The sequence below is a fragment of the Poromitra crassiceps genome (genome assembly GCF_964638095.1).
Source record: "Poromitra crassiceps genome assembly, chromosome: 16".
In the NCBI taxonomy this organism is placed as follows: Eukaryota; Metazoa; Chordata; class Actinopteri; order Beryciformes; family Melamphaidae; genus Poromitra; species Poromitra crassiceps.
In genome coordinates, this window is record NC_139645.1 from 11,686,460 (window position 1) to 11,702,707 (window position 16,248).

Sequence of the window (16,248 nt, forward strand, 5' to 3'; positions counted from 1 at the left end):
GTTCCCACTGCGCCGACATGTGAGAATAACAGGGCGAGTAAACAGAACCTCACACAACACGACACGCTGCCTGCCCGCCTGCCTGCCTGCCTGCCTGCCTGAGGCCCTTCTGTTCTGGGAACCCGGTTTATTCGGGGTCGTGCGGCTCTGATCCGGGTCTTGATGTGGGATTAGTCTGTTTCGGTCCGTAGCCACCACAGCGGCCAGCGCATCGCTGCATGCTAACAATAGAGATGACAAGTATTTACAGGGGTAACCGAGGAGTTTGTTTTGTTGACTTGACTACATGCCTCAGATCATGTCCCTCCCAACTTCTTTCACTGCAGAAAATGGTGTTTAGATCCATTGTTTATCCAGAGGCGTTTGAAAAGTTTTCATAAGATATTCTCAACCCATAGAGATCCGTAGGCTAAGGGCTGCAATAATGACTATTTTCATTATGGAGTCATCTATCGATGATTTTCCCATTTAATCATTGAGTCTATATGCACGGTGGCTCAGTGGTAGAGCTGTCGCCTCACAGCTAGAAGGTCCTGGGTTCGATTCCCGCCTGGGAAGCTGTGAGCGCTGAAGGAGTGCGTGCCCGCCCGGGTGGGGTCGTTAAAAGGGCCTTTCTGTGTGGAGTTTGCATGTTCTTCCCATGCCCCCTGGGGGTTTCCTTCATATAGGAACCCCTCACCAAAACATGCAATATCCTGGTCGCTGAGGTGGTGCCTCCTCTGGTCGTTAAGGGCGCCTGTTCAGAGGGAGGGGAACTGGTTGGAATAGCGTGATCCTCCCACGTGCTATGTCCTACCGGTGAAGCTTCCCCTGTCAGGTGAAAAGAAGCAGCTGGCTACTGCCCATGTCTTGGAGGAAGTATGGAGCCAGTTTCGGCTCTCCCCAGATCGGCAGAGGGTGGAGCAGCAACCAGGATAAATAAATTAAAATGAGCACTAATGGGGGATAAAAATGCGATAAAAAAATTGGGAAAAAAATATTAGAAATAATTTAGTCTATAAAATGTCAAACATAATGACATAATAAGGTGCCGTATCCACAGAAAGCTTTTTTTGAGCTGCCAGTGCCTTTCTGCAATTCATTCTCTATGGGGAAAGACGCACTATAGGAGCACATTGGAAGTGCTCTGTACATGATGTCCACACAGACGCACGCACACACACGCACGCACGCACGCACGCACGCACGCACGCACGCACGCACGCACGCACGCACACACACACACACACACACACACACACACACACACATATGAGGGGTATAATGTGCCAGTCTGGGCTGAGTCAATGGCACAATCTACCCCTCATACACACACACACACACACACACACACACACACACACACACACACACACACACACACACACACACACACACACACACACACACACAAATTGGTGCCAGAAGAGTAGTGGTGTGATAGAGCATAAAATGACATTGTGTTAGGAGGTACAGTAAGGAACTTTGTGAGGCGTCTTGCCTTGACTTTCATTGCATGCCAGCACATTGTGAAATGTGCACAGCCTCTAAATGAAAAGGCATTTAGTATCTGCTCTTTTATTTTATCAATATTGTAAAACCACCTGAAGAAAACCAATCTGGAGACGTTTTCAGTCCCCAGAGCCGCCAGACGAAAGCAGCCCGATAAGAGCTGTTCTCTGTGTGGTCCGTCTGGAAGCTGCTGAACAGCATCAACCTCGGCAACCTCAGCAGAACAGACTCGAGGCTGTGAAAGTCAAGGATGCTTCTCTCTTAATGCGGCTTAATGGGGCGGCTTTAGCTCAGGAGGTAGAGCGGGTCGGCCAATGACGCAAGGGTTGGCGGTTCGATCCCCGCTCCCTCCCAGCTGCTGTCGTTGTGTCCTTGGGCAAGACACTTAACCCTCCTTGCTCCCGATGGTGTGTAGGCACCCTGCGTGGCAGCCTGCCGCCATCGGTGTATGAATGGGTGAATGTAGACTATCTACTGATTGTAAAGCGCTTTGGATAAAAGCGCTATATAAATGCAGGCCATTTACCATTTACCATTTTACCATTTAATGCAAAACACTGACAGAATGAGGACAAACAAACAAACAAGAGGAAGAAAATGTAAAAAGTTTAAGCAAAAATGAGCAGAATGACCTAAAGCAGTGGTTCCCAACCTTTTTTGGCCCCTAACCCCTTAAAATAAAACAAGTCTGGGATCCCTTGTCACATGTTGCATCGTCTCCCAGTTAAGTTACTGATTATTGTCTTCATCACCGAATAAATTAGGTAGCCTACGCAGGAAGATAACAGTCATGTAACCATACAAGCTCTTTCTATTGGGGGTTATTTATTTCAGTAAACATACGTTACAATAGATTGCAGAATTATGGCTTTTTCAATAGAATGCTCTTTAGTAATTGTGTATTATTAAAATGCTCAGTATATATCCAGGTCTCAAGGTGATTGACCTGTATAAATAAAGGTTAAATAAAAATAAAAAATATATACACTGCTATGAGAGTAACCACCTTTTAGTTAATATCCTGGACATGTTACAATGAAACAAGAACATTCAAATTTTCACACTCCTGCAATAGTGATTAGATTCAATGACATTTATGATTCCCCGTGTTTGCTGCAACAAGTATATATCACACATAAAAGAAAAACAGAATATATATTTAAAAGAAAATGAATTTACCATATTAACCAGAATTCTTTACATTAACAGTTTTTTTCTGTCTCTCATGATCAAACTAAATCATTTTGCCAAGGAGAAGAAAGGTATTAGAAGAGAAGATACATTTATTTATTTTTCTTCCCACTGACAGGGAGGTTGTCTAATTCTCCTCTCACTCAGTGGAGAGCTCCATTGAAAGAACAAATGTATCTAAGACAAGTCAAATATTTAACCTGACAAAACAAAGCATGTGTACATTTGATGATTAGTCTAATCTGTGTGATTGACAGGAGAGATGATCAGAGGGGTGGAGTTTTCACCACCATGATTACGACCGGGACAGAAGTATGGGTAAAGTTTCTCAGTGAAGCTGCAGCCAGTAAAGGAGTAGATATGAGCTGCAGCATCTACATCATAAAATGAGACCAGACCCTCCTCATAATCCACAAACACCCCCACCTTCTGAGGCTTCATCTTCAGAGAGAGGAGGATACCAGGGCCAGCAAGAGCTTTGTACTCACTTCCATTCCTCAACCTTATGGTCCAGTAGCCATCCTCTGGGCTCACTCTGATGTGTCCCTTCCTGTTGATCGACCCTCTGGCCACTCCTACATCCCACTGAGTCTTCCCTTTAACCTGAACCTCGTAGTAAAACCTTCCTAAAGAGAAGCTCTGCTGTCCTAAGATCATGACACAAGTAGAAAATCTCTCTGGGTTGTCTGGGAGATTCTTCTTTACATCACCATCATGTACTTGTTTCCCATCATCAGAGAGAATAAGATATGGATTTGCTGTATCAGGATCCAGAGTCACATCCGCTGCATAGTGCTGGACCCTCTTCAGCTCAGCCTCAAGCAGCCTCTCCATCTGTTTCCTGAGAGTCTCCTCCAGCTGGGCCACAGCTCTCCTCACAGTCCCCACATATGATGAGCGATGGAGACTAACCTCTGTCCAGTCCTTGGTGTGTGGAGGAGTGTTCAGGGATGGGAAGCTTTGGAGGAGATGGAGGTGATCTTCAGTGCATGAGAGCTGCTCCACCTCAGCACTTCTCTTCATCAGCTCAGAGATGTCCTGTTCCAGCTCTTCGATGAAGCTTTCAGCCTGTTTCTCTGTTGTTTTCTGCTTCTCCTCAATCGTCTCAATGAGCTCTGCCTGGTCTCTCTCCACAGACTGCCTCAGAGCAGTGAAGACCTGCACACCATCTGCTATCTCTCTGTCTGCATCTTCCTTGCTGAGCTCCACCGATTGTTTGATCTCCTGAATCTTCAGTCGTCTCTCCTGGATCTTCTGCTGAATTTCAGCCTTCTTTCCTTTATATTCTTCTTCCAGAGGAACAATGTCATGTGACTTGTGGTGTAAAACAGTGCAGAGCAGACACACACACATCTGGTCTGTCTTGCAGAACAGCTCCAGTGGTTTATCATGCTCTTTACACATCCTGTCTTCCAGGTTCTCCACAGGATTGATCAGCGTGTGTTTTTTCAGGCTGGTGTTTTTCTGATGAGGCTCCAGGTGAGTCTCACAGTAGGAGGTCAGACACACCAGGCAGGACTTCAGGGCCTTCAGTTTGGTTCCAGTGCAGACGTCACAGGGGACTTCTTGGCCCATATTTGGTCTCAAGTATGGGAGGATGCTGGCTTTAATCTGATCTGACTTTCTGAACTGATCAGCCATCTCAGATATTAAAATATTGACCCGCAGCAGAGGTCTTATGTTGAAAAACTCTTTACACATGGGGCACTGGCACTGGACATTACCATCCCAGTACTGTGTGATACAGTTCTTGCAGAAGTTGTGTCCACATGGTGTGGAGACTGGATCAGTGAACACACCCAGACAGATGGAGCACAGAAACTGATCTTCAGATTGAAGATTGCTGGCAGCTGACATATCTAGACACTGAGAGCAAAAGTGAAAGTGTTAAATAACAATACTGTAACACATATTTCTTTTGAGAAAACATCAAAGTTACTTATCGTAATATTATCTACCGTCATGGTAACACTTTACTTGGATAGTCCGCCTACAGATAGTCTACAGAGTATTAGTAACATTTCAACAGCTTATTAGTTGACATTCAACAATTCATCAATTTTTTCATTCTCAAATACACTGCTACCGCATGCGCTAGGACGTGTCATCAGTGATGTTATCTGGGGTCGTTAGGTGTTTCGGGTCTGTCAACATCATACACCCTCGCCCAGTAGACCCAGCCGAGGCCAATTAAGACCCCGACTCACGTCCCAGAAGCCGCTACGGATCAGCCTTACTACTCTATCTGCAACGTTGCCCGCGGGAGGGGTAAAAAGAACCCAATCCGCTGCAATAGAGCTAGTGCTACGCCGCAGTATTGGCCCTTCGGTGCATGGAGGATCTAGGCTCTGTGGGTTTCTCCCGGCCGTGCTCCTCCTTCGTCTCACCAGACCCCCCTTATGTCAAAGGCAATCCAGAGGCTGAAGGGATGCCTCAAGGACGCCCCAAGAGGGCCTGTGCGCTGCACGTCATTTACCTGCGTCGAGCACCTTGCTCTAGCCTGGAGGACCCCAGGCCGCGCCGATCTTGCGCAGATTTTCAGGAAGCTTTGTCTGTAGATGTTTAACAGATGATCTATAGAGTATATGTGACAATTCATGAACAGTGATTCTCAGAATTAATGAGTTGAAGATGAGCTATGCACTCAACCTATGCTTTACAAATGTTCAACAACCTGAATATTCAAGAATTAGTTAACATTTTATTAATATTTGTCGAACATTCTAATGATCAACTAAATGTTCAAGATTATATATACCAATCTTCCACAAAGTTTCAACTGTTTCACTGTTTCAACAAACTGTTTCACTGTGTCTGTGTCACGGTTCAGCCGTGTGGCACCGCTGAACCTCATCAGCTGTTCCACTTCACTGGTACCACCAATGGTACTGTAGTCACTCTCTTGGCTGCTCCAGACAGTTTACCTGAGTTTTCACTCTCGTAGCTGCTCCAGACAGTTTACCTGAGTTTTCACTATCTTGGTTGCTCCAGACAGTTGACCTGAGTTTTCACTATCTTGGTTGCTCCAGACAGTTTACCTGAGTTTTCACTCTCGTGGCTGCTCCAGACAGTTTACCTGAGTTTTCACTCTCTTGGCTGCTCCATACAGTTTACCTGAGTTTTCACTCTCGTGGCTGCTCCAGACAGTTTACGTGAGTTTTCACTCTCTTGGCTGCTCCATACAGTTTACCTGAGTTTTCACTCTCTTGGCTGCTCCAGACAGTTTACCTGAGTTTTCACTCTCTTGGCTGCTCCATACAGTTTACCTGAGTTTTCACTCTCTTGGCTGCTCCATACAGTTTACCTGAGTTTTCACTCTCGTGGCTGCTTCCAGACAGTTTACCTGAGTTTTCACTCTCTTGGCTGCTCCAGACAGTTGACCTGAGTTTTCACTCTCTTGGCTGCTCCAGACAGTTTACCTGAGTTTTCACTCTCTTGGCTGCTCCAGACAGTTTACCTGAGTTTTCACTCTCTTGGCTGCTCCAGACAGTTTACCTGAGTTTTCACTCTCTTGGCTGCTCCAGACAGTTGACCTGAGTTTTCACTCTCTTGGCTGCTCCAGACAGTTGACCTGAGTTTTCACTCTCTTGGCTGCTCCAGACAGTTGACCTGAGTTTTCACTCTCTTGGCTGCTCCAGACAGTTTACCTGAGTTTTCCCAGTGTTGTGTCTGTAGACTTCCTGTTACTTCTGTGTTGAAGATTATTCTCCTCTCTGCTGCACCACTGACTTGTCTGTCAGCCCGTCTGTCTGCTCGGCCTGGATCACAAACTCCCCGTGGCTTCCAGCTTCCATCCATCTTATCATTCACATCCCCTTGACCATCGTTTTGCAAATAAACCTTTTCATCTCCACTCACCTCATGTCTGTGTCTTCCTTTGGGTCCAAGCTAGCCGTAAAAGTCTGTAGATGTTTAACAGAGTAGCTATAGAGCAATAACAGTCCATGAACATATTCTCTGAATAAATTAGTTGAACTTGAACTAATCACTCAACAAACCACAAGTGGAGTACTGCCTTGTCCATGTAGTTTCATAAACCTGTTGCTTTTATCACAGAATTTCAACAACATAATGTAAACGTGAAGTTGACCATCACTTGCACAACCACTAACCATCTGTAGATGTTCATCTGGACTACCCAAGTAAAGTGAAAACGAGTTGATCTACAAATTCACCTCCATATTCACCTTATGCAGCCCCGCCCACTTGACCCATTGTATCACGACTTCCTGTTGAAAACGCCAGATGTTTTACCTGCTCAAACTAGTCTGACTCACCTGGTCAAACCTAGTTTGACTCACATTATGTGTCACAGGAAGTGTAAATACAATCGGAACGTCCGATTGTATTTACACTTCCTGTTAGTCTCTCAAGCCAGACGGTCTCTTCTATAAGGTGAATAAGTAGATATGGATTCTTTCATAACCACTAAACATCTGTAGATTTTCATCTGGACTACCCAAGTAAAGTGAAAACTAGTTGACAGTCTACAAGCTATTTATATCCATACTATTCATGAAAACGTTAACTGTACAGATGAAGCAGAAGTACAAAGTTGTACAAAATTTGTATTTCTCCACACACATAACTTCTAAGGCAGATTAGGCAAAGAGAATTGTGACAGTTGTCATCACTGCCAAAAAAGATGGACTGATGGTTTTAGTAAAAACAAAATGGTATGAGGCCAGCAACACCTGCCTTAGGTCTTAATTTCACACACCGGCTTCAACAGTGAAGGGACACATCCTAACAATTAGCCAAGTCCCAGGGCATCACTAGACTTTTTAGTTTTGGCCGTACCGGGTCGTCCACAAGGCTGGATTAAAGTAGCCATGGGCCCCGGCGCTACGACTTTTTCAAGGGCCCTGTGGGTGAAGATTGATTGATTGATTGGTTGGTTGATTGATTTATTGATTTATTGATTTATTGATTTATTGATTGGTTGATTGATTGATTGATTGATTGATCGATTGATTGATGATGTGATGATGGAGTATTTCTCTGCCTTCTCCTTAATCCTCTCTGGTGAAACAATGTGCATGAGAGCAGGCAGCTGTAGCAGTTTTTTTTTGTTTTTTTTGACAAACCAGCAGTATGTAAATTGAGAACAAATTTCTTCAAATATCCAGTTCCACCCAAAACAAAATAAATTCACTACAAAATAATGAATGACTTCTACCCTTCCAGAAATGTTTTAAGGATGAGATTTGGCTTTGAGAGCAAATAATGTGTGTGTTTTCTGTAAAGGTGATATTGAAACAACTGAGCATCTTTTTGTTTCATGTTCTGAGTCACACCCAACTGTTCTGGAAACAATTCATCGATTGGTTAAATGGAAAAACCACAGTAATGCCTGTTCTTGATTATAATAGTATTGTTTTTGGTGTAATATTAGAAGACAAAAAATTTGACCTAATGATCAATGTGTTACTAATCTGAGCTAAATACTTTATTCATAAGGCAACATTTATAAAAACTCCACCCATTTTTATGTGCTACTACCCAACTACCTAACCCAACTCTACATAAAGTCCCTGAAATTATTGAAATCCAATTTTGCCAAAGACCTCTATTTATCTTTAACAAGTCTCTAGCCATACTGTATGTTTTTATTATTTATTTTAAATTTTATTTTTTTATTTTATTTTTTAGTTTCCCCCTGTTTGTCATGTGTGATTGTGCTGTCATGTGTCTGTTCATGCTTGTCGACGTTGTATACATTTGTGATGATTGCCTTACAGTTGTAAATGCAAAGACTAAATCAATTGTAAAAAAAAAAAAAAAAAAAGCTGTAGCATGTTTTCAAACAGGAAACCTTGTCTAAACCACAAACTGCCTGTCTTGAACATAACGGCTGCAAACATCCCCTTTTGCACGCACAGTCAGCTAAGACAGGAAGCTTTGATCTCAATGAGAGCTGACTGTCAAAAACTGCATCCTTTGAACCATGCTGCCTGAGATAAACGGGTCACGTGACCAGCTTGAGAGGAAGTCAGAAGGAGGGGGCGAGGCTGTTCACTTCATAAACGACTGAGCACCTTCGCTCTGGGCTTTGCTTTCATTTTCACAGTGGATGTTGCAACTCGTCTGTACAGATGAACTGTTTTATTCAATAAATCATCCTGTATTCATTTCCAACGAGTGACTGATTTCCTGATAAGGCATCACAACATTTCTATCACAGCTCCCTTATGACTTTTGCGACCCGTCCCCCCTGTAGAGGGATTTGAACTTTTGAACACACTGGTGGCCGTTTCTCGGAAGCGCCGGATGTTAAACATGGGATAATGAGGGCCAAAACACAGGCCTGGGTGCTTTAACCTCATGAGAGGATGTTGTTCCAGATATTGAAGTATGATTTTTGGATATTGGCTAATCATGGGCGAGAGTGAGACAGGTGATGTTCTCAAACTGGTTGTAGGGTTAAGGTGACCTTGGAGGAGAAGGTTGGGAAACTGAATGATGGGGCTGGTTGTTTTGGCTCTGACAAAGCTATATAGTCAACATCACTGAATGGGGAGGTTGCCACTTTTCTCTATCCTCCATACACTCCACTACCTCACAGCTCTTATACAGTATACTCTCACCACTGTTCTTGACCTGTCTATTCTATCGCTGTAACTTTCATGCAACTTAGAATAAACCACAGCTGAGAAAAAATGGACACGCTTATGATCTTCATTTCTATCACAAGGACCTATGCGTTGATGATATAATAAATGCACCATATTTAAAGGGATATTGCAGAAAGGCTCCAGCCGGCCTTGACTGCCCTCAGACCAATTTCTCGTCAAGCCGAAAGTCCAGAACTCCCACAATGGCTGAAAGCCGTGCCGCAGCCAAGGCCGGATTAAAGTAGCCATGGGCCCCGGGGTTATGACTTTTTCAAGGGCCCTGTGGGTGAAGATTGGTTGATTGATTGATTGATTGATTGATTGATTGATTGATTGATTGATTGATTGATTGATTGATTGATTGATGAAGTATTTCTCTGCCTTCTCCTTAATCCTCTCTGGTGAAACAAGTTGCATGATGAGAGCAGGTAACTATAGCAGGTTTTCAAACAGGAAACCTTGTCTAAACCACAAACTGCCTGTCTTGAACATTATGGCTGCAAACATTCCGTTTTGCACGCACAGTCGGCACACAGGAAGCTTTGATCTCAATGAGAGCTGACTGTCAAACTGCAAGCAAAACAACTTGGTTAAGGCTAGGCAAGCAAAACAACTTGGTTGGGTTTAGGCAACGAAAGGGTTATGGTTGCCTAAACCCAACCAAGTTGTTTAACTTGCCTATAGCCAGGTTGTTGGTGTTAAAAACTGTTAAAACGGGGTTAAAATCTGGACACGTCTGGGCTCAAACCAGCTCTCTACCGACAACAAAGTTGGAAATCAGTAATGCTTCAGGTCCACCAATCCCACCCCTTCGCCCTACCACGCCGCCGGCTTACTTGATTGTTGCACCGTGCTGTGGCGTGGCTTTCGGCCATTGTGGGAGTTCTGCTGGACGACCCGGTTTGTCCAAAACTAAAAAGTATAGTGATGCCCTGGGACTAGGCTAATCGTTAGGATGTGTCCCCTCGCTGTTTAACCAGGTAAGTGTTAATAGCCTAAGGCAGGTGTTGCTGGCCTCATACAATTCTTTTTAATCCATTAAAACCATCAGTCCATCTTGTTTGGCAGTTTGCCTAATGTGCCTTATAAATTGTGTGTGTGGAGAAAAAAGAATACAACTTTGTACTTCTACTTCATCTGTACAGTCAAATTTGTCATGAATAGTATGGAATGGATATTGCCTGTATACTAGTTTTCACTTTACTTGGGTAGTCCAGATGAAAATCTACATATGTTTAGTGGTTATGCAATAATCAACTTCCATATCTACTTATGTGTAAGTGAATTTGTAGACTATCAGCTAGTTTTCACTTTACTTGGGGAGTCTGGATGAAAATCTACAGTTGTTTAGTGGTTATGCAAGTGATGGTCAACTTCACGTTTACATTATGTAGTTGAAATTCTGTGGTAAAAGCAACGGCTTTATGAATGCACTACATGGACAAGGCAGTACTCCACACGTGGTTTGTTGAGTTTTTTTTCTTTCTTTTTCTCCAATATTTTGTTTTTAATCTTTATAGAACAATAATAATACACTAACAAGACAAATAAACAGGCTCAGACACAGGAAATAAAATAAAATAAAACAAAACATACATCATCAACGTTCAACATTACATGTTGCTACCAGCCGCATAAGGTGCTTTTATCTGTAATCGATATTGTGCATGGGGTCCCATGCAAGGGGTCCACGAGAAACCAGACAGGAGAGCCTCAGACACTAATCATTCTTAAGCTCATCAAAGTAGCCCAAAAAAGGATCCCAAATAGTCAAGAACCTTTTAAGCGAGTTGGCTCTCAGGGACCTGAGTCTCTCCATCTGTATAACAGAGATCATGTCCATCAGCCACACCCCATGGTTTGTGAGTGGTTCAAGTTCAACTGATCTACTCTACCAGAGAATATGTTCATGGACTCTTATTTCTCTATAGATAATCTGTTAAACATCTACAGACAACATCTATAGGCTACAGACTTTTACCGCTACCTTGGACCCAAAGGAAGACACAGACATGAGGTGAGTGGAGATGAAAAGGTTTATTTGCAAAGCGATGGTGGTCAAGGGGATGTGAATGATAATGGAAGCTGGAAGCCACGGGGAGTTTGTGACCCAGGCCGAGCAGGCAGATGAGCTGACAGAGAAGCGGCGCAGCAGAGAGGAGAAGAATCTTCAACACAGAAGAAACAGGAAGCCTACAGGTGCAAGAAACACTGGGAAAACTCAGGTAAACTGTCTGGAGCAGCCAAGAGAGTGAAAACTCAGGTAAACTGTCTGGAGCAGCCAAGAGAGTGAAAACTCAGGTAAACTGTCTGGAGCAGCCAAGAGAGTGAAAACTCAGGTAAACTGTATGGAGCAGCCAAGAGAGTGAAAACTCAGGTAAACTGTCTGGAGCAGGAAAAGAGAGTGAAAACTCAGGTAAACTGTATGGAGCAGCCAAGAGAGTGAAAACTCATGTAAACTGTCTGGAGCAGCCAAGAGAGTGACTACCATTGGTGGCACCAGTGAAGTGGAACAGCTGATGAGGTTCAGCGGTGCCACACGGCTGAACCGTGACACAGACACAGTAAAACAGTTGAATCCCCCCACTAATAAGCTGTTGAAACTTTGTGGAAGATTGGTATATATAATCTTGAACATTAGTTGATCATTAGAATGTTCGACATATATATATATATATATATACATTCACATATATAATTTTTTCTTTCCAACAACATATGACCAAAATAAACTGCTCCGACACAGGAAAGGGAAAAAGACAAAAACATACATACCAAGAAAAAGTTATTGCTTATACAGCAAAAAAGGATAAATTAATGTAAACAAAAGTTTGAATCCAAAAACAAAACAAAACAAAGAAATACAAAAAACATTTCCTCAGCCTATGTCCACCTAACTCCAACCCTCACCCCGACTCAAAGTTTCCCACCCACGTTCATAAATTAAATTCTGTTTTTTATTTCTATTAATATCCCTTTCAAGAATCCACTGAAATTTTAGAAATGTTTTAAAACGTTCAATATCTAATTGGTGTCTTTTCGTAGCTTTAAATACTGTATGCTTTCCCCATCATATATAGTTCCAATATTATTCAGGTCTTTTCCTTCTTCATCATCCCTTAAATCCCCAAACATTATGGTTAGAGGATAACTATAAAAATGTGTGCTGTAAACAGAGATCCATTCTTCAATTTTAATCCAAAATAATGCAACTTCCGGACAATACCAAAATAAATTATAAATCACTCTCCTCTTCCTCCTCACAAAATCTACACAAATCACACTGTTGGATGGTCAATTTTTTAAGCATCTTTTTAGTAGGCAAGTACCTATAGATTAGTTTTAATTGTAAAATTCTAATGGATACATCAAAGGTAGTTGTGTAAATGCAAGAAAAAGCTTTGTCCCATGGGATGCACAGCATGTCCAACATATCCTCCCATTTTGACTGAATGGCTACCGGTGCTGCACATATTTAAGATACATATGAAACTGATACATTTTCTTATTTATTTATTTCTTATTTATAACATAAATATATACATCCTGACATAAAGGATACAAATCCTTTATGTCAGGGCAGCATACCATTTGTTTTGTATTTAATAGTAGCTTCCTTTTCCAGGTCTGGGGTATAGCTGCAAAGAGTTGATTATATGTAAAGGAGTCACAAGCGTTGCCATATACTATGAACTCATCATAAAACACGATTTCACCCCCACTATTCAAAAGATCATTCAAAAATAATATTCCTTTTTCAAACATTGATTCAATAAACATAGGTGTATCCTTAATTAAAATATTTCTATTGTACCATAACAATTGGCTTTGAATTTCACAACATGATTCAGATTGATGATATTGGTATTGAAGCCAGCTGACCGTGACCTCTTCTAAAAAGCCTGATAGATATGGGAAAGACTTTCTCTTTAATAAAGTAAACTGAAAAGGAGTTAGCTGAAAATAAGGATACAGTTTTTTAGTTTTTTAGTTAAATTTGACAATAATAATTGTTCGACAAATATTAATGAAATGGTTAACTCGTTGAGTATTCGTATATAAGTGGTTGAACATTTGTAAAGCATAGGTTGAGTGCATAGCTCATGTTCAACTAATTAATTCTGAGAATCGCTGATAATTAGAAGGTTCAACAAATATTAATTAAATAGTTTACAACTTGTTTGTTGAATATTCGTGAAACATCTGTAGGTTGAGTGCATAGTTCAAGTTCAACTAATTTATGAAAATATGTAGATTTGTTCATGAATTGTCCCATATACTCTATAAATCATCTGTTAAACATCTACAAACGAAGCTGAATTGATGAATTGTTGAATGTCAACTAATAAGCTGTTGAAACCTTACTAATCTGTAGACTATCTGTAGGCAGAATATCCAAGTAAAGTGTTACCCATATTTATTTTGAGAAAACATAAAAGTTATTGATTCACTGAAAACGTCATTTTGACAAGTAAGGCGGCATTCAAACCCAAAGCGCTTTTTTTCCGTCAGAACGCTATGAAAATCATGTTGGGAGTGCTTCCATTGTGCACAAAACACAGCGCACGGAGCTGTTTTTTTGTGTGCTCCATTTTGTTTTCCCCTGCAGTCGCGTGCAGTACAGATCAGAACACAATGACCACAAGGACGGTAGCCAGCTAGTTTTGTCTGTTTGATGTTGTTCACTGTCAACATGAAAGCCAGATTATTGCCAATTCTGGCAGCAGTGGAGGTTGAGGATCCCTCGGGAGGAGAAAAGGTAGGAGTGGAAAAGACAAGCAGCGCGCTTTTCCCAATGTTCAACTTTTTTCAGCTTAAAAACGCGCATAGCGCTCGTCCAAAAACAAAAGACGCCACCAGCGCTAAACGCCAAGTGCGTTCATTAAAAGAGGAGCACGTTTAGCACGTCCTTACATAGAGAATAAATTGCAGGAAGACGCTGGCAGCTCCAAAAACGCTTGTGGTGTGAATGTCTCCTAACAGTGCAAAATGCAAACAGGGAAATTTCCCGTCTGAATACAACTCAATTATGTGTAACTGCTCTCTGTTTAAACAGTAAATATGATCTGCTGTACTCACCTGTGTAGGTCTAAGACTGCTGTATTGTTGAGGAAGGCCTGATGATCTTCAGTTTATTATTCTTTCCAGAGAAAGACAGAGACTTGTCGACTGCAGCAGTGCTGTCGCTCTGAGTTAGCCTACTTTCAGGTTGACTTCAGTAATGTCACCTTCAAACACTCCTGTCTCTGCCGTGTTGCTCCGCCTCTTCCTGCAGTTGCACATACACACACAAAAAACACACTATACACTTATATCAGCACAGAAGCACAGATATAAATGACCAACTTAATCCATCGGCAGGTTTTACATGCAACACATTGTAGGATGATGATCTGTTTGGTTTTGAATGATCACTTGCCTCAAATCAAAATAAAATTCCGTCGGCTATTGAATTACCACAAAAGGACACATGTTTAGGTTTGTTTATTTATAGGCTACTTAATGTAGGCCTATATGTCATTATTTAGAGAGAGAGAGAGAGGGAGAGGGAGAGAGAGAGAGAGAGAGAGAAAGAGAGAGAGAGATTTAGGTCCCCTATGCCAGTGATTCTCAACCTTTTTCATATCAAGGACCCCTAATTTAGTCCACCTCGCAGCCCCTTTGATGAGATTTTGTCTCTCAAACCAAAATCTGAATATTTCTGACATGAATTTGTCCAGAGTTCCACAACTGTATAGCTAGAGAGATCAAAGTGAAACTATGATCACAACAGACATTCTCTATGACTTTCGACTATAATTTCAGAAGTGAGACTTCCCCTATAGCAGTGATACTCCACTTGCAGCCCATAGTGCACCTGAACGCAACATGCAAGATACCCGCTGAATAAGTGTCAAAATGTTTATGTCATTCTGGCCAATACTCGACTTCTGTTATAGCATTTCAGTCTGGAATATGGAATATCTTTCAATAATTTATGATTTAGCTGCTAATTTGTCAAATACTGAAGTCTGCTGCTCGCTACCCAGGCACTTATGTATGTACTTAACCTAACTATCTGGTGTGCACAACATTGTCAGACTAAACTCCGGCGGACAACTCAAAAACCTACAATCCGCTACAGAAAAATGCATATTGTTTGTTTATTAACTGGCCCCTGGCCTTCTATCATTTCACGAAAGTGGCCCCCGGGCAAAGCAAGTTGAGTATCCCTGGTCTATAGCAACCACAGGGAGAACTGAAGACAAGAGCCTCAGCAAAAGTTGGTAAAAACAGGAAGCGTGCCCAGATGCTGATTCAGCTGAAGAAATCACCCAGAATGATTCAACACTTGGCGATTATTGGTTAGAGATCTCACAGAGGGAGACAGCCGCCTCTCGCCATCAGTTATCCGGTTAGAAACCTATGTATGTCCAGTTGATGTAGATAGGCTAACCTGGCCACTTGTTAAATTAGAGCTGATCCGGGATCCTGTACTGAATTGCCAAGCAACAGTCAATCCCCCCCCCCCCCCCCAAATCTCACTCCAAACTGAAACTTGCAGTATCCCAACTACAATAGTGTATATCATCTATCCACCTTATTTCTAGATGCCAATCATGCAGTATACAGTAACACTGTAACACTGATCATAATTCTCTTGAGGCTTTTAACAGGCTACCTTACAAGTAATTAATGATACATCAACAAATTATATACAGATCATCATTTGTTCATCATTTGTTCATGATTAACAAATGTGTATAGTGATTAAATAGATACTGATAGACAGAACAGATAGTTGAAATATAAAAACTGAATGACTTACAAGTGATTCATAACCAACGACTAATTACTTATACATCGTTTACTAATGATTTGCTTGTTCATGATTAACAAAGATACTGTTGGAATATAAAAACTTTGAACGACTTACAAGTGATCCATAATATATTGACTAATCACTTGTTAA

At 41.8% G+C, this 16,248-nt stretch overlaps 1 protein-coding gene across 1 annotated transcript; it reads right to left on the reverse strand.

Moving 5' to 3' along the window:
* Positions 1-2,310: 2,310 nt before the first annotated feature.
* Positions 2,311-14,476, reverse strand: LOC310791267 (E3 ubiquitin-protein ligase TRIM21-like). Its single transcript, XM_083652952.1, has 2 exons — positions 14,376-14,476; positions 2,311-4,548 (listed from the first exon to the last, which is right to left on the reverse strand). The coding sequence occupies exon 2, from the start codon at positions 4,537-4,539 to the stop codon at positions 2,920-2,922; it is 1,620 nt and encodes a 539-aa protein (XP_083509078.1). The 5' UTR covers positions 4,540-4,548; positions 14,376-14,476; the 3' UTR covers positions 2,311-2,919.
* Positions 14,477-16,248: the final 1,772 nt, after the last annotated feature.